The sequence below is a fragment of the Mesoplodon bidens genome (assembly GCF_964165515.1).
Source record: "Mesoplodon bidens genome assembly, chromosome: 1".
NCBI classification, from domain to species: Eukaryota; Metazoa; Chordata; class Mammalia; order Artiodactyla; family Ziphiidae; genus Mesoplodon; species Mesoplodon bidens.
Genome location: NC_138176.1, coordinates 262,857 through 283,918, shown reverse-complemented (window position 1 = coordinate 283,918; position 21,062 = coordinate 262,857). Strand labels below are relative to the sequence as shown.

The following is a 21,062-nucleotide window of genomic DNA, read 5'->3' as shown; positions in this document are numbered from 1 at the left end:
TGTATGAAACTAGAAATCAGCTATAGAAAGAAAATGGGAAAAAAACAAGCATGTGGAGACCAAACGACATGCTACTAGAAAACCAATGGGTCAGTGGAGAAATCAAAGAGGAAATCAGGGCTTCCCTAGTGGCGCAGTGGTTGAGAGTCCGCCTGCTGATGCAGGGGACGCGGGTTTGTGCCCTGGTCCGGGAAGATCCCACGTGCTGTGGAGTGGCTAGGCCTGTGAGCCATGGCCGCTGAGCCTGCGCGTCCGGAGCCTGTGCTCTGCAATGGGAGAGGCCACAACAGTGAGAGGTCCACGTACCGTGAAAAAAAAAAAAATATATATATATATATAATTTCCTAAGTATTTTTTCTGTATACATTAAGCACCACTTCAGATGTTATAACTTTTGCTTCAATCATAGAATATGATTAAAGAAACTCACGAAGTGAAAGTCTATTATGTTCACTTCTACTTTTACCCATTTCATTGTTCTTCTTTCCTTTCAGAAAGCCCCATCTTACTATTATCATTTTCCTTCTGTTTGGAGGGTTTTCTTTAGCCATTATTTAGGGGTAGATCTGCTAACAACAAATTATCCTAGTTTTCCTTCATTTGAAGATGTCTTTATTTCTCCTGAATTTCTGTAGTATAGTTTCACAGATATAGGACTCAGGCTAGGTGCATCTTTTCTTTTAGCACTTAGAGACTGCTGTTCCACTACCTACTGGCCTCCACTCAGATGAGAAATCTGCTTTCATTCAAATTGGTTTTCCTTTGTAGATAATGAATCATTTTTCTCTGGCTGTTTTTAGAATTTTTTTCTTTGTCCTTAGTTTTCAAAAATTTAATTATTATGTGTTTTCATGTGAATTTCTTTGACTTTATCCTATTTGGGGTTTACTCAGTTTCTTGAACCTGTAAGTTTATGTCTTCAATCAAATTTGGGAAGTTTTCAGCCAGTATTTCTTCAAATTCTTTCTTTAGCCTCACACCCTCTTTCCTCTCCTTCCCAGTTCTCCAATGATATAAACGTTAGATCTTTAGTTATTGTCCCAGAGCTCTCTGAGTCTCTATTAATTTTTTCCCATTTTTCTCTGTCGTTTACACTGAGTAAATTCTATTTATTAGTCTTCAAGCTCACTGATGCTATCATTTGTTGTGTCCATTCTACTATTGAGTCCACTAAGTGAGTTTCTAAAAAAGAGTTCACATTGTATTTTCAGTTCTATAATTTCCATTTGGTTCTTTAAAAAATATAACAGCTTTATTGAGATACAATTCATATACCACAAATGCATCCTTTAAAAGTGTATAATCCAGTGGTTTGTAGTGTATTCAGAATCATGCAACAATAACCACTGGTTAATTTCAGAACATTTTCATGATCCCTCAAGGGAAATCCTGTCCCCATCAGTGGTATTTTCCATTTCCTCATCTTTCCAGCCCCTGGCAACAACCAACCCACTTTCTATTCTATGGATTTACCTATTCTGGACACTTCATATAAATAGAATCATGTATGTGGTCTTTTGTGGCTGACTTATTTCACTCAGCATGATGTTTTCAAGGTTCCTCCCACTGCAGTGTTCATCAGTACTCCATGCCTTTCTTTTTTAAAAAATATTTATTTATTTGGCTGTGCTGGGTCTTAGTTGTGGCATGCAGGATCTTTAGCTGTGGCATGCAGGATCTTTAGCTGTGGCATGAGGGATCTTTTAGTTGTGGCATTCAAACTCTTAGTTGAGGCATGCATGTGGGATATAGTTCCCTGACCAGGGATCGAACCTGGTCCCCCTGCATTGGGAGTGTGAAGTCTTAGCTGCTGGACCACCAGGCAAGTACCAGTACTCCATGCCTATTATTCATTGCTGAATAATATTTCATGGTATGGATGTACCACATTTTGTTTATCCATTCATCAACTGATGTACATTTAGGTTGTTTCTATTTTTTCTGTTATGAATAATGCTAATATTTATGTACAGGTTTTACATGAACACTTATGTACAGGTTTTAATATGGACATAACTTTTAAAAATTTAAGTACAGTAGATTTACAATATTATATTAGTTTCAGGTATACAGTATAGTGATTCAGTATTTTTGCAGATTATACTCCATTATAAATTATTACAAGATAATGGCTGTAATTCCCTGATCTGTACAATATATCCTTGTTGCTTATCTTGGACATAACTTTTCATTTCTCTTTGATATACAGAGTTTCTGGGTCATAGGGTACCTCTCTGTGTAACATTTGGAAGAACTGCTAGACTGTTTTCCAAAGTGGTTGCACTATTTTCCAATCCGACCAGCAAAGTATGAGTGTTTCAGTTTCTCCACATCCTCACCATTTGTTCATTTTTATAACTTCTATTTCTTTGTGAGAATTTTTTTCAGTTGTTTAAAAAGAATTTGAAATTTAGAGTAGAAGCATTTTTATGATGGCTGTTTTGAAATCCTTGTCAGATAACTTCGACATCTAATTCTTGGTATCGCCATCAGCTGATTGTCTTTTACCATCAAAGTATGTTTTCCCTGGTTCTTCACATGGTGAGTGATTTTCAGTTGTATCCTGGGCATACCGGTTGTGATGTCAGGAGACTCTTGATTCTATTTAAATCTTCTATTTCAGCAGGTGGTCACCATTTTTAGGTTCAGGGTGTAAGTTCTGGGCTTCTTTCGTGGCTTTAGTTGCAATGATAGTTTAGATCTCAGAGCCCATGCAAAGCTGTCCTGGCCTGTCTTGTTCTTCTGTGCTGTGGGGCTCCTACATCTTCCCTGCTGGTCCCCATGATGTCTGGTGTCACTGTGTCACCACCCACAGTGGGGAGCTGAAGCCAATGGCCTGGGTGGAGGGCAGGGCTTCGCTGCTGCTGTGGCTATGGGCTGATCAGACCACCTGCCTGACTGTGGGGTCTGAGTGAAGCTACCCATCAGCAGTTATCAGCCAGGAGGAAACCCACAGCCTGGGCCCCTCGCTCATGTCTGGTGGCGCTCAGGGCCGCCAAGGCCATTGGCTGCTCAGCACCCAGACGGAGAGAGAGAGCCACGGATACACTCTGGAAAGGCCCTTGCTGTCCCATTGGTCCCGGGAGGCCACTGGCAGCTCTGCTTCTGTATATTTGGCTCTGGACCATGACCTCTACCTGTCCCAGCTGAGTGGTGGGAGCTGGCTGAGGCCCTGGGACTGCGGGGCCACGAGGGCAGCTCTCTGGGCTTTGGGGCTCAGCATCCTTCTCTTCACTGTCAGGGCAGTCCCCACTGGTAAGTTTCTCCTTCCTTCATCCATGGAACCTTCTGGAGGCAGAGACTTCATAGACACTGAGGCCCTGGGGTTTGAGTACCCCCTGTTGTGACCAGCTGTCTGCCGGGGTCTTGCTCAGCCAAAAGCAGGGGCACATCCTAGGGCAGGAGGGTACGTGGGCTCCAAATGCAGACCCCTGGAGACGCTTGTCCCTACACTGATTGAACAGGTTCAGTACCAGGGTGAGCCCAGAGCCCCCAGCCCCACCGCTCAGAGTCCAGAGTGCAGGGCTGGGCCAGAGCCCAGATGGAATGAGGGGATATGGCCAGCAACTAGTCCCAACGACCCAGATCGACAGGGGGTGCTGATGGATTCTGCAGGGGACTGCCCCCTCTCCTTCCCCTGGGACAGGGCAGGGGGTAGGTGGGGGAGTGTGAAAGCTGGCAGCACCTGGACATGAGGGTGAGCACAGAGCTTGGTGCTGGGCCATAGAGGAGAGCCACAGTCCCAGAGATGCCACATCAGGGTGGGGGTGGTTGGGGGGGCAGCTGGGTCTAGAAGCCAAGAGGCTAAGTCACGGGCAGGAAGCTATAGAGAGGGGTCCTGCCAGAGGAACCGCATGGAGAGGCTGGAGGTGAGAGTGAGCCCCAGGGATCTGCATGTGGTGGCGTGGGCGCCGTGATGAGTGGGTGAGTGTGTGAATGTGGAGCGTGGGCAGCTATGCGTGTGAGAGAAAGTGTGAGCAATCGTGTTCGTACACATGCCAGTTGTGTTGGGGCTGGGGGTGGTGCAGGCGAGAGTAGCAGCATGCAGTGCTTTGGAAGCTGATGGAAGGAAACGTCACTGGGCAGGTTGATCCAGGGTCCAGCAAGGAGGTGACCACGAGCTGGACAGAAGGGGTGCATTGGGGTTGGGGTGAGGATCTGGGTGGCGATGATGGAGGGCGTGAAGGGCTGAGTTCTGAAGAAGACAGTGATGCGGGCTGGTGGGAGGGGTCCTGTTTTGTGTTAAAATGGCAGATGCCGTGCACATTTACGTCCAGAGAAGAAGGGGTGGGGGGATGAGGGGGTTTGGGGGGAGGGGCGGCAGTGATGGATGAGGGCCCTGGGTGGGAGGTGTGAGGAATGTGCCTTCCTCTGTCCTGGGGGAGTGGGGGGTCTTCCCTCTCTCTCCTCCCCCCATGAGTCCAAGACAGGCCCTGGAGGTGGTCTGGGGTGGTACAGGCTGGGACATACCTGTCCCCGTGGAGGTGTTTTATTTCCCTGCATCAGCCCAGGATGCGGTGGCGAGGACAGAGGGTCCAGGGGCTGATGGGCGGGGCCTGCCTGGGGCTGTGCCGGAAAGACCCAGGTGCAGAAGCCTAGAAGGGACGTGGTTAGGGGGATGCGTCCCTGATCATCCCGTTGAGACAGGAAGGTCAGGGGGCAGCTGAGACCCTCAGAGACTCAGGAGGTGGCCCCGAGGAAAGCGAGCTGGACGGGTGGTGGGCAGCCACGGGGGTGGGGTAGGAGTGAACGAGGAAGACGGGGGGCTGCAGGGCCTCTGGTGGAAGCTGGGCAATGACCTTTGGCTGGAGGCTGGGGTGGGTGGTAGGGGGAGCCTGCAGCTTCAGGCAGAGGAGGACAAGGGGACTTCCATGCCTGGGGGGTGAGGTCACCCACGACATGGGGGCTCCAGTGGGCCGAGGAGGGTAGGAGAGGACACTTGGGGCTGTACAGGGCACACAGGGGCCCCGCCCCATCACCTTTCTGGGCCGCCCTGCTGGGGGTTGGGGTGCCTGGCTTTGCGCTGAGGCCTCGGAGCAAGGGCTTCCTCGGAGGCAGCCCCAGGCAAACACAGGCATCCTCGCCACCCACTCACGGCTGTTGCCGACCCCTGCCCCTGGCCTGTTCCGTCTGCAGGTGGACCCAGCGACCTGAAGCTGGCCTATAGGCACGGTCTGTGTGACGGGGTGGTGTGGTCCGGCACGAAGGGGAGTGGGGACAAGTGTGCAACCAGGAGTGGACGCCGGTCTGCAGGCAGCTGGGCTGAGGCCGTGCCGTAGGTGCCCCCAAATACGTCCCGCTGCCTGGAGAGGTGGTGCGGCCCTGGCTCCACAACGTGTCCTGCAGGGGCGATGAGTCCTCTCTCTGGGGGTGCAGCCTGGGGGCGTGGGCGCGGAGCCAGTGCCCCTACGAGTGGGTGGTGGTCGCTCTGTGTTCCAGTAAGTCACGGGTGGGGGGTGGGGGGAGGAGAAGGGAGGGTCGGGGGTGGGGCTCTCTGGTGGGGGCCCCAGAACCATCTGACCCCTTAAGACAGGCCACCTCTCATCTCTCCATTCCTCCTGTGTTAGGAGTCCTGTTTTTTGCTCAGCAAATACCTTATTTACAAAGCAGTGCTCTGGGTACTGGGGATGTAGCTGTGAGTAAACCGTACAAAACCCTGCTGCATGGGGTCTGCTGTCCAGGGAGAGACTGAGAGGGAACGAAGGAGCAGGTAGAAGAGCGGTGAGGGGATGGAGAAGCAGGCAGAAGGGTGGGGCCCCAGCGGCCGCGCAGGCATCTCATCACCGTTGCCAACGCAAATACTTTCCCTGGAGGTCTGGAGGGTCTTCAGCTGTGTCTGGGCGCTTTACGTCCTGTCTCTGAGATGACCGGCAGCGTGGTCTGTGGGCCCCAGAGCAAAGCAGGGATGCAGGTGCCTGTGTTGAAAACCAATGAGGATGTTCCAGAGGTCGCTGACCCAGGCAGGGCCTCTGAGCCTGCCCAGCGCTGACCCCCTCAGGGGAGGCGCAGGGCGGGCCTGGGCCCCGGGCCGGCGCCTGGTGGGCGTGGCTGGTCACCGAGGCCGCGTGGCCAACGGAGCGTGCACCCTGCGCAATGCCGCGTGTGCTTTGCAGACGGCACTTTCCGGGAGGTCCGGCTGGTGAAGGGCTGAAGCCCCTGTGCGGGGCTCCCTGAAATCAGGAATGTGAGCGCGGTGGACCACCTCTGTGGCCTGCACCAGGAGGAGGCCACGGTGTTCTGCCGGGAGCTGGGGTGCGGCCCGGCGCTGCAGGCCCCCCGCCGAGATGGGGGGCGTTGCCAGGGAGTACATGGCCTGCGGGGGCACTGAGCAGACCATCCGGAACTGCAGACTGAACAAGTTCCGCAGTGGCTGCGACTTCCGGCGAGATGCCCAGGTGATCTGCTCAGGTGAGGCCGTTCCTCCACGCTGCGGGGTTTCAGGGACAGCAGGGAGTGGGGTGGGGGGGCTGCAGCAGCGGGGTGGCGCCCTGCGAGGGTCTCCCGAAGGCCTGACTCTCTGTAGCTCATACCAACTTTGGACCTAGAGACCTAGAGGTTCTGAGAGCACAGCATGGGGTGGGGTGGGCGCTCACAGCAGGTGCCCCACCAGCAGCTCCAGGTGAGCAGGACCCTGAGGTGTGGGCTCAGAAGCCCCGGGCGGGTGGGGCCCTGGCCGTCTGCAGCGTCTGTGCTATTCTGGCTGTGACTGTTGTGTGTCTTAATGCAAGTCAGGGTTGTGTAGTGAGTTTCCTTCTCAGCCGCATCTCTAGTCTGTGAGAGTGAATCGGGCCTCTTAGACCCTGTGGCTATTTTCTGGGTGAAAATGAGGTATACTGTCCGCTCTCCTTGGTGCCCCAAGGGGGCAGTGCTCTGTGGCCTGAAGGGTGATTGACCTTGCCTCTGGGACCTGGAGGGCCTTGATGCCACTGCCTGGGCAGGCAGAGGTTGTGTGGCCCCTGTGAGCTCTGTTCTGGGTGGGGACACGGCGGGCCTCCAGCCATCAGTTCCTGCCCACTGATTGGCAGACCCACTGTTGGGTGCAGATGGTCCACTCTGGCTGGCGCCTCTCAGGGTCCACGGGTGGGGCTCCAGGCTGAGCTGTTACCGGAGACACCTGTCCCTAACAGGGTTTGTCTCCTTCCCCAGGACACACGGAGGCCCGGCTTGCGGGCGGGCGGCGACCACCCCTGCGCTGGGCGCCTGGAGGTGAGGCACGGCCTGACCTGGGGCAGTGTCTGTGACGCCGACCTGGACCTGTTCACGGCCCATGTGGTGTGCCGGGAGCTGCAGTGTGGCGTGGCCGTGTCCACACCCGGGGGCGCCCACTTCGGCTGGGGCTCGGGGCTCATGTGTATGGAGGCCTTCCGCTGTGTGGCCAACGAGTCTCTGTTGTTCCACTGCCCTCGGGGGCCCGGGCACCAGTGTGGGCATGGCCAGGACGCTGGGCTCAGGTGCTCAGGTGAGGTCAGAAGGGTGGGCTCTGAGGCTGGGCCCTTCCTCCTTCCTGCCAGCCTCCCTCTGTGACTCTCCCCCCACCCCGGGAGGTGCTCTCTCCCAGCTCCTAAGGTGCCGCCCGCCAGGAGGGTGTGCATGTTCCCACTGAAGGAAGGGTTGCTTCTGCGCGTTGAGGGAGGGAGGAGGGGGAGGGAGGACTTTTGGTCATAGAGGGGTGGGAGCCCCAAGGCTGCACCACAGAGCCTGGCCCCCTCAGAGACGTATGAGCGGGAAGCTGAGGCTGAGGTGTGTGGGAAGCTGGCCAGAGCTAGGGCTCTCCGAGACCCTCACACCGGGTGTGAAAGGAAGAAACCGCCATGTGGTGGGCCTGCAGGTGGGGAGTCGCTGACACTCTCTCCTGTCCCCAGAGCTCCAGCTGGTCAATGGCAGCAGCGCCTGCGAGGGGCGTGTGGAGCTCCAGGTTCAGGGGGCCTGGGCACCCCTCTGTGCCGCCCACTGGAACTTAGCAGATGCCACGGTCCTCTGCTGCCAGCTCAACTGTGGCAACGCGGTGTCCACACACCCAGGAGGCCATTTTGGGGACGGGGACTCAACCATCTGGCCCGACGTGTTTCACTGTGTGGGGACAGAGCCCTATTTGTGGAATTGCCCAATGAGCACCCTGGGCGCCCCGGCCTGTGTCCCTGGCAACGCGGCCACCGCGGTCTGCTCAGGTGGGTCAGCAAGAGCGTGGGACAGAGAGGGACGCTGAGAGTGGACGGGGCTGTGCTGGGAGGGGCCGTCCTCTCCCCTGTACAGGCCGGGATCCCTCCCGCTGGCACCTCGCTGGCCCCCGCAGTGTCCTGCCTCCCTCCCCTGGGCTCCCTGACACCCTGCGGCTGAGGGACGGACAGAGCCGCTGTGATGGCCGCGTGGAGGTGTCCCTGGATGGGGTGTGGGGCTGCGTCCTGGACGACGCATGGGATCTGCGCGGCGCGGCTGTCGTGTGCCGGCAGCTGGAGTGCGGAGGGCCTGAGCGAGCCTACGAGGCGCCGGCGCCCCGGCGCGGGGCTGTCCGGCTGGGGCTGAGCCCCGCGCGCTGTCTGGGCACCGAGACCCGCCTGACGCAGTGCAACGTGTCCGCGTCCCCGCTGGTGTCCGCGGGGGCATCGTGGGACGCGGGAGTCGTGTGCTCCTGTGAGTGCGGGCCCGGCCCCCCATCCCCCTCTTCCGTGGGGCGCGGCCGCCCTGACTTGGTCTCTCCCTCCGCAGGGAGCCGCCGGGTTCGGCTGGCCACGGGGCTGGGCCACTGTGCCGGGCTCGTGGAGGTGCTTCAGCGGGGCGCGTGGGGCACCGTGTGTGACGACGGCTGGAACCTGCGGGATGCCCACGTGGTCTGCCGGCAGCTGGGCTGCGGCCACGCGCTCAGCGCCCCAGGGGCCGTGCACTTCGGGGCCGGGACGGGCGCATCTGGATGGACGAGCTGGGCTGTGAGGGCCAAGAGTCTGCGCTGTGGCGGTGCCCGTCGGGGGGTTGGGGCCGGAACGGCTGCGGGCACAAGGAGGACGCCGGCGTCTTCTGCTCAGGTGGGTGCTGAGACCCGAGTCCCCTCCCAGGGCGGCTGGGTTTCCAGTGGCAGCGCTGTGTTAGTGAGTAAAATAATGCCCACGTGCTTTCCTCAGATTCCAGGGCTGTTCCCTTCCTGGTTTGGGAAACTTCTCACTTCACTGCTACAGTGCCCTCTTGCTGCAGGGATGCTGCGTGACTAGCACCCTCTTCTTTGCGCTGCGCTGGGGGGTCGGGAGGGGCCCTGGGGTGTGACGGGGTCTCTGCTCCCCTCCTCACAAGCTCATCTCACATCTGTGCTTGAGGTTTCCCTGTCTTGAATTCTTAATTTTGACCCATATTTTAGTGTGCTGGATGACTTTTTCCGGAGTATTTTTAAGGCAGTGCACGAAGGTTGCTGGTGTTTCAGCTCATATATATCTGAGGCTTTTTCGGTGGATCTTGTCTGGGTGTGATTATTCTTGATGATGGGATTTCGTCACATGCTGGGGGCGTCTGGCCAGTCCTGCCTCCTCTGGCATCTCCAGGTGGCCCTCCGGGGCGGGGTGGGCAGCCCAGTGTGGCCTCTTCTCATTGATTTTGGCTCCTATTTTTGCTTTAGGAAAGTTTTCTTCAACTTTCTCAGCTGTCTTAGATGACTGTGTCTATTTCAATCATCCCATTTCTTTTTTTGGTAACAGGCTCATTATTTTGGCTCTTCCCATCCTTTTAATTTATTGGGGGCAGGGGGGCGGGGCTCTGCTCTTTTCTCACGCTTCCTGAGAAGACGTCTCTAGGTGCTGTCCACATGGCTGCTTTGTTTTGCTGTCATTTCTGGTCTTCCTGTTCCTAGATGTACATTTTAACTTCCACTCTGTTTTCAGTTTCCTTGAAGTTGCTCCTTCCTCTGTGCTGTGGGCACTTGCTGGCTGACAGGCCTCTACTGGGGGACTGGCTGTTGGCAGGGGTGGGGATGCTCTGTCGTCACGATTCAGCCTGGCAGCAGGGTTCCACAGGTGGGAGCAGAGGCAGGCAAGGCACTCTTGAGGCCCAGGAGTGGAAGCCGCTGGTCACTCTTACCGCACTCATTTGGTTGGCCGAAGTCCCAAGCCCAGCCCAGATGCAAGGCTGGGAAATAGACTCAGTGCCGGAGGCACGGATACAGGCAGGGATCTTAGTGGCCACTTTTGTAATCTATCAGAGATGTAGTTCCTTCTGTTGTTTTTTAAAGTTTGTTTTAATTAGTTACGGTCCTGTCAGATGCATTTCATATCCAAATTCCTCGATTTATCCCCGTATATGTATTTTTTTTGATGAATTACAGGCCCTGTGACATAATTTTAGAGGGTCGTCTCATGCTCCACTACGTGGTGACGTTATAGTCTACTTGCTACGTCACTCTTTTGTTGGACTCACACTGCTCAAGGGTAACAAGACACTACTTAGGTGCTGACCAGCCAGGGCCAGTGCTGTGTCCAAACTCAGAGATTGGGCTATTTCCTGTTTTTGAATTTTTTAATATTTATAATCACTGCTAAATTGATCATGTTGTGCAAAAGGGTTATTCTGTATTTCGAGTGATTTCCAAGGATAGATTTCTGGACAATCAGCTGATGCCTGCTGACTAAGGTGTTACAGCTGGGGATTAAATCTGGTTACCTGTGGTCAACTGCTCCCATCTTTGGGGTGGAAATGGATGAGAATGTGGAGTCGCTGTGAGGTGGATGCCAGGGACCCGCTGGGTCAGATGCCCTTGCTTGGCATCGGTCTTGGTGCTGGGACACCCCTGGTTTCAGCCTCCTCTTTCAGAGATTTCCCTGGCCTGAGTGTGATTGTTTTCCAGGGTCAGTGGCCCTGAGGCTGCGAGGTGGCGCTGTGCTGGGTGGCTGGATGTGTTTTACAATGGGACGTGGGGCACCGTGTGCAGTAATGCCCTGAAGGACACCTCCTTGTCCATCATCTGCAAGCAGCTGGGCTGTGGGGAGCAGGGCTGGCTGGAGAACAGGCCCATCCACACTAACCTGGGCACCTCTTGGGTGGATAACATCCAGTGCCGCAGGCTGCAAAACTCTACGCTGTGGCAGTGCCCCTCGGCCCCGTGGCACCCACGCTCCTGCACCCGTGGGGAGGAGGTCTGGATCACCTGTGCAGGTGGGCTCTGGTGGTCTCTGGGGGGCCCAACAAATCATCCGCAGGGGCTGCCATTGACCCATGGGGTCACTTGGGCTCCACAAGCTTCATTCTGAGGCTTCTCAGGGCATTTACACTGGGAGGGCCACTGTTTATTCCAGTAGGATTGTCAGAGATATCAACGCAGGATTCTGGGGAGGCCCTCAATTGCTCCTCGACCGACAGCTGCCCAGGTAACCCTCCCATCACTTCCCTGTCCGCTCTGCATCGGGTCCTGCCCCGTGGTGACCACAGCCCCATTTGCAGAGGAGGGGGCACTGCACGTGCGCGGGGGTGAGGACCACTGCTCAGGCCGTGTGGAGCTCTGGCACGCCGGCTCCTGGGGCACCGTGTGCGACGACTCCTGGGACCTGGCGGACGCCGAGGTCGTGTGCCACCAGCTGGGCTGCGGCTGGGTTGTGGGTGCCCTGACAGGGGCCGCCTTCTGGCCGGGCTCTGGGCCTGTGTGGCTGGATGAGGTGGGGTGCCAGGGCAGTGAGGCGTCCCTGTGGGGCTGCCCTATGGAGCCATGGGGACGCGGAGACTGTGGGCAGGGCTCCTTGCAGATCAGTCTGGGAAGGAAGACCCTGGCGGCCTCTGCCCTGGGACGTGCTGACCGCGAGCCGACCATGGGGGGACATCAGCGAGACCGGGAGGGGGGAGAGGCCAGTGTGCCTGGGGACTTTCATTTTCTTCGTTTCTTAAAGAGAGTTATTAAATCTTTCATCCATAATTCATCTCAGACATTTCTCAGATGCCCACCATGGTCCAGGTTCTGTTTCTGGTCCTCTCTCTGCCTTGCCCTGGCCCGAGGTGGGCTCTGAGTGTCTTCAGCTGTCTTCACCCATGGCCTCTTGCCCGCACAGTTCTCCTGGTGTGTGCGTGTGTATGTGTGGGCGGTCCCTGATGAACCACCTCCTGGCCACCTGTCCTTTCATCTGCAGACAGTGCTCGGCCTGGCGCAGGTATTGTGCCAGGATCCCCAACACTCACAGCTGTCCTGCCCTGATGCCCCCACCAAGCCCGTTGTGACCACACCTCCCTGACCACATCCCCCATGCCCACATTCTCTCTGGGAAATAAGTTTCCCTGCGTCCTCTTCCCTGTGTGGATCTGGTATCCATTTGCAAATGACCAGACCCACCCATATCTGGATCTTTCTGGACTCCCACTCTCCCATCTCAGCATCCTGGGAAAGACCAGGTTTAATTCTCCTGTGATTCCCTCCTCTGCAGGGTCCGTCCAGCGCTGCCATCGATTACCACCTACCCCTCCGTGTTTACCCTCAGGGTCTGGCCAGCCTGTTGCGGCCACCTCTGGTGCTGGGCCCTTGGAGTCTCTCTGAGCACTGCCTCTCGCCTCCCAGCCCTTCCCCTGTGCCCCACTTCCCTGGCCTGTAGGAGAGATGCTGCTTGTGGTCTCAAGGAACATGAGGCTGGAGAAGGTGAATGTGAAGGTCTCTCTTGGACAGGAAGCGCTGATGAGGGAGATGACCAGGGTAACGTGCAGAGAGGCTGGACGGGGCCTCTGGGGCGAAGTGGAGTGAGGAGGGCACGTCACCAGGTTCTGGAGCAACTCCTGACAGAGCCTTGGGGGACAGACGGCTTTCCTGGACGTCTGAGCCCACGCTGCACCCCTGTGCATGTTCAGGGCCTGCCCACTGGCTCCCAAGAGTTGGCCAGCTTGGCTTGCTGCCGCCCGCTGGACCTCCTCGGGGGCCTGGAATGGGGGAAGGTGTGCGGGGGGCGGGGGTGTCCCTGGGGTTGGAGGAAAGAGTGAGCTGGCAGGAAATGAGGTGATGAGGGTCTGAGCAGAATAAGGGTGTCAGCCCAGCCGTCAGAGAGGGCTGGGACTTCGGGAAGGATGCACCTCCCCTCCCTCGGCGTGGCTTTCCCTTCGCCTACCCCCGGCACCCCGGCTGCATCCCCATCCAGAGCTGAGTGCTGAGCTCTTTCCTGAGGGCTCCCAGCCCTCTCAGTCCACTTGGAGGGTATTGATTAGGCATCTTGGGAGTGAAGTGCACTGGGGATACCACCGATGCTGCTGCAGGTCCCCGTGTCCCTGAGGTCCTAGCTGGGGGTGTGGCTCAGTGCACGGTGCAGGCTGTGGTTTGGGGGGAGCTGGAGCTGCTGCGCAGAGGGTCCTGCAGGGGCCCCGCCTCCTCTGGAAACCCCTCGTCTCCTCCACACTCATCTGAAAACCAGAGCTGCTCTTTGTAAAACTGGTTCTGTGGCAAATCTTTTGGAAAGCAACCTTTATTGATCTTATTCTGCTTACAACATAATACACATTCAAAAACTTGGAGAACAAAGAAAGAAAATGAAAATCACTTATTCTATCACTCAGAAAAGGCTGCCTGAGCAGCTTGGCTTATATCCACTGAGAGCTTTTCTTTGCACACATGCAGAGATGTGAGCATGCTCGACAGCAGCGCACCAGTGCGCGTTCTGTGTTCCTGGGGGTTTCCCACCTAAAACATGCAGCTAGCGTGCTGGCTCGTCCACGCTATGGCTCTCAGTGGCCGCCTGGTGTCCTTCATGTGTTCTTCCATCGCTCATTCACTCCTCTGCTGTCAGACGTCTGGCTGCTTCTCAAGGACGCCACCCTCGTAGAGTCATGTTTTTAAGGGTTTTTTTTTTGTTAGTTTTTTTTTTTTTACATCTTTATTGGAGTATAATTGCTTTACAATGTTGTGTTAGTTTCTGCTGTTCAACAAAGTGAATCAGCTATACATATACATATACCACCATATCTCCTCCCTCTTGCATCTCCCTCCCACCCTCCCTATCCCACCCCTCTAGGTGGTCACAAAGCACCGAGCTGATCTCCCTGTGCTATGCGGCTGCTTCCCACTAGCTATCTATTTTACATTTGGTAGTGTATATGTCCATGCCTCTCTTTCACTTCGTCCCACCTTCCCCTCCCCCACCCGTGTCCTCAAGTCCATTCTTTATGACTGCGTCTTTATTCCCACCCTGCCACTAGGTTCATCAGTACCGTTTTTTCAGATTCCATATATGTGTGTTAGCATACAGTATTTGTTTTTCTCTTTCTGACTTACTTCAGTCTGTATGACAGACTCTAGGTCCATCCACCTCATTACAAATAACTCAGTTTCATTTCTTCTTATGGCTGAATAATATTCCATTGTATATATGTGCCACATCTTCTTTATCCATTCATCTGTCGATGGACACTTAGGTTGCTTCCATCTCCTGGCTATTGTAAATAGAGCTGCAATGAATATTTTGGTACATGACTCTTTTTGAATTATGGTTTTCTCAGGGTATATGCCCAGTAGTGGGATTGCTGGGTCATATGGTAGTTCTAGTTTTAGTTTTTTAAGGAACCTCCATACTGTTCTCCATAGTGTCTGTATCAATTTACATTCCCACCAACAGTGCAAGAGTGTTCCCTTTTCTCCACACCCTCTCCAGCATTTATTGTTTGTAGATTTTTTGATGATGGCCATTCTGACCGGTGTGAGGTGAGACTTCATTGTGGTTTTGATTTGCATTTCTCTAATGATTAGTGATGTGACCATCTTTTCATGTGTTTGTTGGCCATCTGTATGTGTTCTTTGGAGAAATGTCTCTTTAGGTCTTCTGCCCCTTTTTGGATTGGGTTGTTGGTTTTTTCGACATTGAGCTGCATGAGCTGCTTGTAAATTTTGGAGATTAATCCTTTGTCAGTGGCTTCATTTGCAAATATTTTCTCCCATTCTGAGGGTTGTCTTTTCATCTTGTCAACTGTCTCTTTGACCACAACTTGGATCTTGTTCTTGGTGATTCACAGATGAATAATGGGTCCCTTCAGATAAACATGTTCAATCAAATAAAACTTCCTTCAGAGAATGTAGGGAGATTGATGTTTCATTCCTAGTGTTTCTTTTATTCTAACCCTTTTACCATTTAGGCAACAGTCAGTAAGTCGTGAAGTGGTCCGTTATCATGAAAGAAGCAAACCAGCAAAAAATGAAAAGTGTCAGCATGCAGCTTGGAATTAAAATACAAACCTGCTACTTGTATCAACAACAAAAAGTCAGAGCTTTGTGAGGCCAAAGGCAAATCACCAGGGGATCTGAGGCTGGTGCCCAGACAAGAGATGCTTCCCTCCACCCCCAGGAAGATCGGAAGCCTCGGGGAGCAGCGCAGACACGCAGGTGGGGGGTCACTTAGCAGGGCCCCGGCCCTGCCTGCTGCCTCACACCTCGGGGACACGAGGCTGGCGAGGCCCGTGGTTTGCCCCCAGAGAGGGGCAGCCCGTGCAGTCAGCCCCACCCGGACCCACTCTGTCCAACAGTAGAAGTGACTGTGGCAATGCTTTCCACCGCTTAGACTTAGCAATGGAGAAACTTAACACCTTCTAAGGAGGGGGTGGAAAATAACAGAGAAGGCTGGGGACCTGAGAGGTCTTGTTCCCAAGTTGAGGGGACTCACCTGCAAGCATCACTTGCCAAGACCAGCGGGGGGTTGATGCTGACACCTGGGACCCACACATGACACCGCAGAAATGCCCAGGAGGAAGGAAAACAGATGTGGCCATGATCACCCTAAGGCAGGTAAAGTGGGTTCACGGTAGAAATAAGGTTCGATGATGGAGAAAATGATCACCTAGATTCAGGTCTAAATACTGCCTGTGCTGCACTGATATTGAATGTCACAACGGTATTTTATGCTCACCAATCACTGCCTCTTTTCCTCATTTTTCCAAAGACTCCCCTTCCAGGGGTAGGTGGAGGAGGGTCCATGTGCCCCACGCAGGGCCCCGCAGGGCAGGGCACAGCCCACTTCACAAGGTCCCTCCAGCACCACAGGATCAGAAGGTCCTCGGGGGACCCACACCCCCTTGCTTCTCTGGACAGATAGCATACTCAATAAATTGTCATTTTATCACTCAGCTTGTAGCCAGTTGAGACTCTTCCCAGTGAACTTGCTGAAGGCTCTCCGAGCCTGGGTATACTTGGGCGTGCTGAACAGAATATTCTGTCTCTACCGTCATGTTGGTTGCTTGGGTTCTCACTTATAGCTCAGAATATTGAAAAAGGTCAATACAGATGAAATCTGGAGAATTTCTGATCTGAATTAATTTTTAAGAGACTACCTTTAGGGTCACGGTTTCTTGTAAAGAATGAAATTCCCAAGCAAAATAGCAATAACAGTGTTTTGTTTCTGTATTTATTTTGAGTAATACCAAAATAACAATATTAACATTAAAAATTTTTAAGTTCTGAATTCACAAAACTTTTTAAAAAATCAGTGAAGCTAAATATTTAATACAACTCAAATAGAAAAAGTATAAATATAATAAGTAACATCAAATAAAATGTTGATTTATAAAGATACAACTCTTAACTCTTGTCGTTTTAATTCAAATTATTTAAATGCAGAAACATGAAGTATTATACATAAAGTAAGAAAACATAAAATGAAAAATTATATATATATTATATGAGCTATTGACACTAACAACCACTTGCATGGATCTCAAAGGCGTTTTGTTATGTGAAATAATCCAGTCCCAAAAGGTTACATTCAGTGAGCCCATTTATATGACATCCATCAAAAAAAAACTATAGTGACCAAGAGCCGAGCAGCTGTTGGCTGGAGTTATGAGAAGGAGGCGGGCGCTTGTTGGACTGTAAGGGAATATCAGGATGAAGTTTTTGAGATGATACAACTGCTCTGTACCTGGTCATAGCGGTGGTGGTTACACAAAACTACTGGTATTAAAATTCATAGACCTGTACAGCAAAAGAAAGAGAAGCCGATCTTACATATGAGAATTTTGAAAAATAACAAAGTAAATCTTAGCAAATTATAAAATATAAACACGTTGTACTCCACATTCTTTCAAAAATCAAGAGTTAGAAGTAGTTAAAAGATAATTCCTCCAATCTTCTTTAGTTAGGAACTGAAATCAAATTAATGACAAAGCAGAACTTTTGAGACATATCTGTTGATGACATTCCCAACCTTACTATCAGAAGCACCGTATCACTAGCTTTACACAGAATGCCATCAGCATCGCTTAAATGTGGACTTTGGCAGGTTGACCTAACTCTTGAGATAGTTCCTTATTCAGCTCCCTGCAAAAGTTGCCTCCTGACATGCTCCCCAGGAGTCTAAACTGTGCAGGGTTGTCTCTTGGCACACATTAGCTTACACAGTGTATTACAGATTATCCTCATAAATAACCACAGTGTTAAAGAAAAAGCAAGATATAAACTCTGGCACTTCAGGTAGAGTTTTATTTCTGGTGCTATTGATAAAACAGTCAGCCTTTCTGCTTATGAACCCTCCCAATACGTTAAATATATTGAAAGCATCTGGACCCCAACATGGTTTAAGCCCAGAAAATAATGCCTAGTTTCCTGAGATGGATGCCTCTTATGATCTTAGTGATCGTCGTCATTGTTATCTTCATCACCATCACCAACACCGTCACCACCATCACCATCATCACTATTGTCACTGTCACTGTTATCATCACTGTCATAGCAAAGGAAATAATGACTTGGGTGTGCTCTGCTCTTCCTTTTCTGCTTCGACTGAGATGGGCTTTGCATGGACTGTTTCCACCTCTCAGTCACACTCTTCCTTCATGCTTCTTTGTATTCTCTGGACCCATTGCTCCTCTTTCCTTTTTTCTTTCATCAGGGACCCTCCCACTGTGCCTTTCCTTCATCCTTTCCATTTCCTTTGGGCCATTTGTACAACCTCTCCATCCTCTCCATTGAAGAGCACTGGCAGGTGTCGTCTATGAGGCAGGGCTCTTCATCCTGGCTGCACATGGCTTCTCCCTCGTGCCCATGCCCCCTACCCCAGAGAGTCCAGTGCGATCGTTTTAGGGCATTCTGGAATCAGTATTTTTTGAAAGCTCTCTTGATTCTGATGTGCCTCTGGGATTGATAACACTGTGTTTGGGCAAATTTAATTGCACCTGGGATTAGATAAGTGCCAGACAACTCTACTTACTAGATTAGAAAAATGCAGGCTGTAGAGCTGAAACACGGTGTAACCATGAGTGGTCTCCCACTCCTCGCTGTTTAACCAGGGAGCCCACAACTGCAGCTGAAGCTCTCCTCCCTGACCACACTTAAAAGGAAGGAAGGCCAGAGACCTTTGGGCCAGAATGTTTATTCTCTGCATTTTCACTGTAAGGATATTTTAATTCAGAGGACATTTTGTCATAAATATGCACTTTTAAAACAGAATTGTGCCAACATTGATGACTTTTCATTAGAACTCATTTACTATGGTCTAATATGTTGGTCAGTTTCCTGTATAAACTATGTCTAACTTTTTTCCATTTAATTTTACTCAAATGGGCTTCCTCTATATTAGTTTCTTCATTTAAATATCCAATGAAGATTCATCAATTAGTTTTTTGCTCATATACATTATTTTCACCATATCACTTCTCCCAACGTGAATTTTCCTTTGTGGCCAAGATTTCTCCCAATCCTCTTAATGTTTCCATTGTTTCTTACCTAATCTTTGAAAAAACTGAACGTCGTTTTGTGTGCCAGAGATGGAGGAGAGAAGACGGATTGCCAGCAAGTTGGGTCACTCTTCTGGATGATGAACAGCACGGCCCTGACAAGTTCATTACCCCATGTTTCCTTGGATGGTTAGCTGACGTCCCCCCATTCAGGGGAGGGGTGTGAAATTTAAAGAAGATTGTGTATTGTTAGACTGGGCCATAGTCTCTTGTGAGACATGTAAGTCTCGTTCCCAAATCCCCCATCCCTGGAATAGGCTTCAGGTGTATGTAAGCCAACAGCAGCCCCACCAGTGACCCTTTGGTCTCACAAGTTACCCTTTGGTCTCTGCCAGTTGGTCTTTAATACGTTATACAGGAAACCAGCATAGCGACGTCAATGTCAAACAAAATAGATTATGAGGCAGAAGGTATTATCAGGCATACTAACGTCAATGTACCTGATAAAATAGTCACAAAGTCTCTAAAATAAAAACTGACAGGCCTCCGGGGAGAGATCTGAAGCTATTGATAGTGCTCTGTCCATCATGAAGTCAAGTCAACAAGCAAATAGTTTTAATAGCAAGAAAGACATTTGAATAACCTCACCATCACAGCACATGTAACTTTTCAAACATTACCTGAACATTTACATAAATGGGCCTCATTCGGGCCAGTGCTTCTCTGACTATCTGTAGTAAAGAGTTGGTGTATTGCATGGTTTTTGTTATTTTGCAACCTGTTATGAGCCAATATTTTTTCAAAACATAATAGAAGTGACTTACTGGAAAAAAAATCATGTGCTTGGTAAGCACAGCAATGTCAAAGTTTCTATGTCACTGCTTCCTCTCAGTTTCCATCCTGGTCTCAGCACAGACAGAGCAGACCGTTCACAGACAGCATCAGTCTGTGCGCCACACTTAAATTGCATGTACGAGCCATAAAACCTAGTTAACTGTCCTGGGATGATTAATATCTATACGGGGAAAACAGATTTTATCCTTAGCCCTTACCATACACAAAAATCAGTTCCACATGGATTTAAGATGTAAATGTGAAAAGTAAAACTTTAAATATGGGCAACTATCTTTCTGATCTTTCCAGGGCAAGGACAGATTTTTAAGCCCAAAAAAGTGCTCCAAAACATAGGATCGATCATTTTCAAGTATCCACTTATTTTTAAAAAATGCGATAGTGTGAAAAGGAAGCCCAAAAAGAGGAAAAATATCATTGCAACACATAAAACTGAAAAAGGGTCATTAGCTACAATACATAAAGCAGACCTACAAACCATGAGAATAAGACAGAAACCGCAAGAGAAGAGCAGGTACATGAGTAGGCATTTTACAGAAGAAGATACAAGTCTGATGAATAAACATATATAAAGAGATTCTCTACTTCATTCATAATCAGAGAAATGCAAATTGGGACCAGAATTAAATACCATTTTATGTCCATTAGTCGGGTAAAAATTAAGAACTCCGTTAGTATTAAGTGTTGTGAATGGACAGGAACACTCGGACATCCTGGTAAGAGTTAAATGGGTTCAAACACTTAAGAAGTGACATGGTGTCATGTATCACGTAGCCCTTGAGACTGCTGGCCTAGAGATGTTCCTGCAAGGTGTTCCAGGAAGCATGCATGAAAATGGCATGAGCACCACTCTTTGCAGCAGCAGAAACGTGGGAATAATCTGATGGGTAGTGGACAGTCCTGGTCACTGACCCCCAGCCACAGCTCACAGGGTGCCTAGAGGTAATGATGGAATCACTTCTAGAAATTCAAAAATAAGAAAAATGAAACAATGTGAAAACATTGGCAAGAAAACCACCGAGAATATCAGAAGGGAAATTCGGGGCAGTGGTCACCTCTGGAGGCACAGGGACAGGACAGAGGCAGGCAGGTGCAGCTGGAAGTGAGGTGATCGTTCTGGGATTAGCAGTGGATTGCTTGGTGTTCACTGTTCTTATACCTTGATTTACATGAGGAATTCCTCATACATTCTTTTCAACATACCAAGGATGATATGAAAGATAATAAAGGACAAGTTTGCTTTAGGCTTTTTCCTTTTGCCTCTCCTCTGGGCTCTCTGGTGGGTCCTGCAGTGGCTGGTCCTCTCTCTGGGTCCATCCAGCTTCCACAGGCATCACTGCCCTTTGGGGGACCCTTCTGTTGCCAAGCCCCACCACCGCTCTGTGTTGGCATCTCCTTTGGAGTCTCGGTAAGCGGAAGCCACGCCCCTGGAATTCAGGAGAGCCCCTTCCTCCACCACGCAGGGCTAACTCTTCTGCACGTAGGGAAACTGTGTTGCTTGCTCCCGGAATTTTAAACAGCAGCTCTGAGATGAATGTAGAGCCAGGGGACAGATGAGAGAACACACACTTATAATTCCCCAGTCCCTTTGATGTGAAAAGTTCTGTTCCTGGGCCAAG

The 21,062-nt window shown here is 51.4% G+C and overlaps 1 protein-coding gene across 1 annotated transcript; it reads left to right on the top strand.

Moving 5' to 3' along the window:
* Window positions 1-2,972: 2,972 nt before the first annotated feature.
* On the top strand, window positions 2,973-20,855 carry SCART1 (scavenger receptor family member expressed on T cells 1; the record flags this gene model as incomplete). Its single annotated transcript, XM_081239705.1, is given in 22 exon segments — window positions 2,973-3,255; window positions 5,137-5,190; window positions 5,193-5,263; window positions 5,267-5,438; window positions 6,114-6,148; window positions 6,152-6,286; window positions 6,288-6,408; window positions 7,147-7,163; window positions 7,165-7,459; window positions 7,863-8,172; window positions 8,294-8,631; window positions 8,707-8,892; window positions 8,895-9,020; window positions 10,823-10,849; window positions 10,852-11,130; window positions 11,274-11,342; window positions 11,416-11,819; window positions 12,015-12,113; window positions 12,384-12,438; window positions 12,549-12,646; window positions 12,799-12,882; window positions 20,736-20,855. Coding segments are annotated over 22 exon segments (3,378 nt in total).
* Window positions 20,856-21,062: the final 207 nt, after the last annotated feature.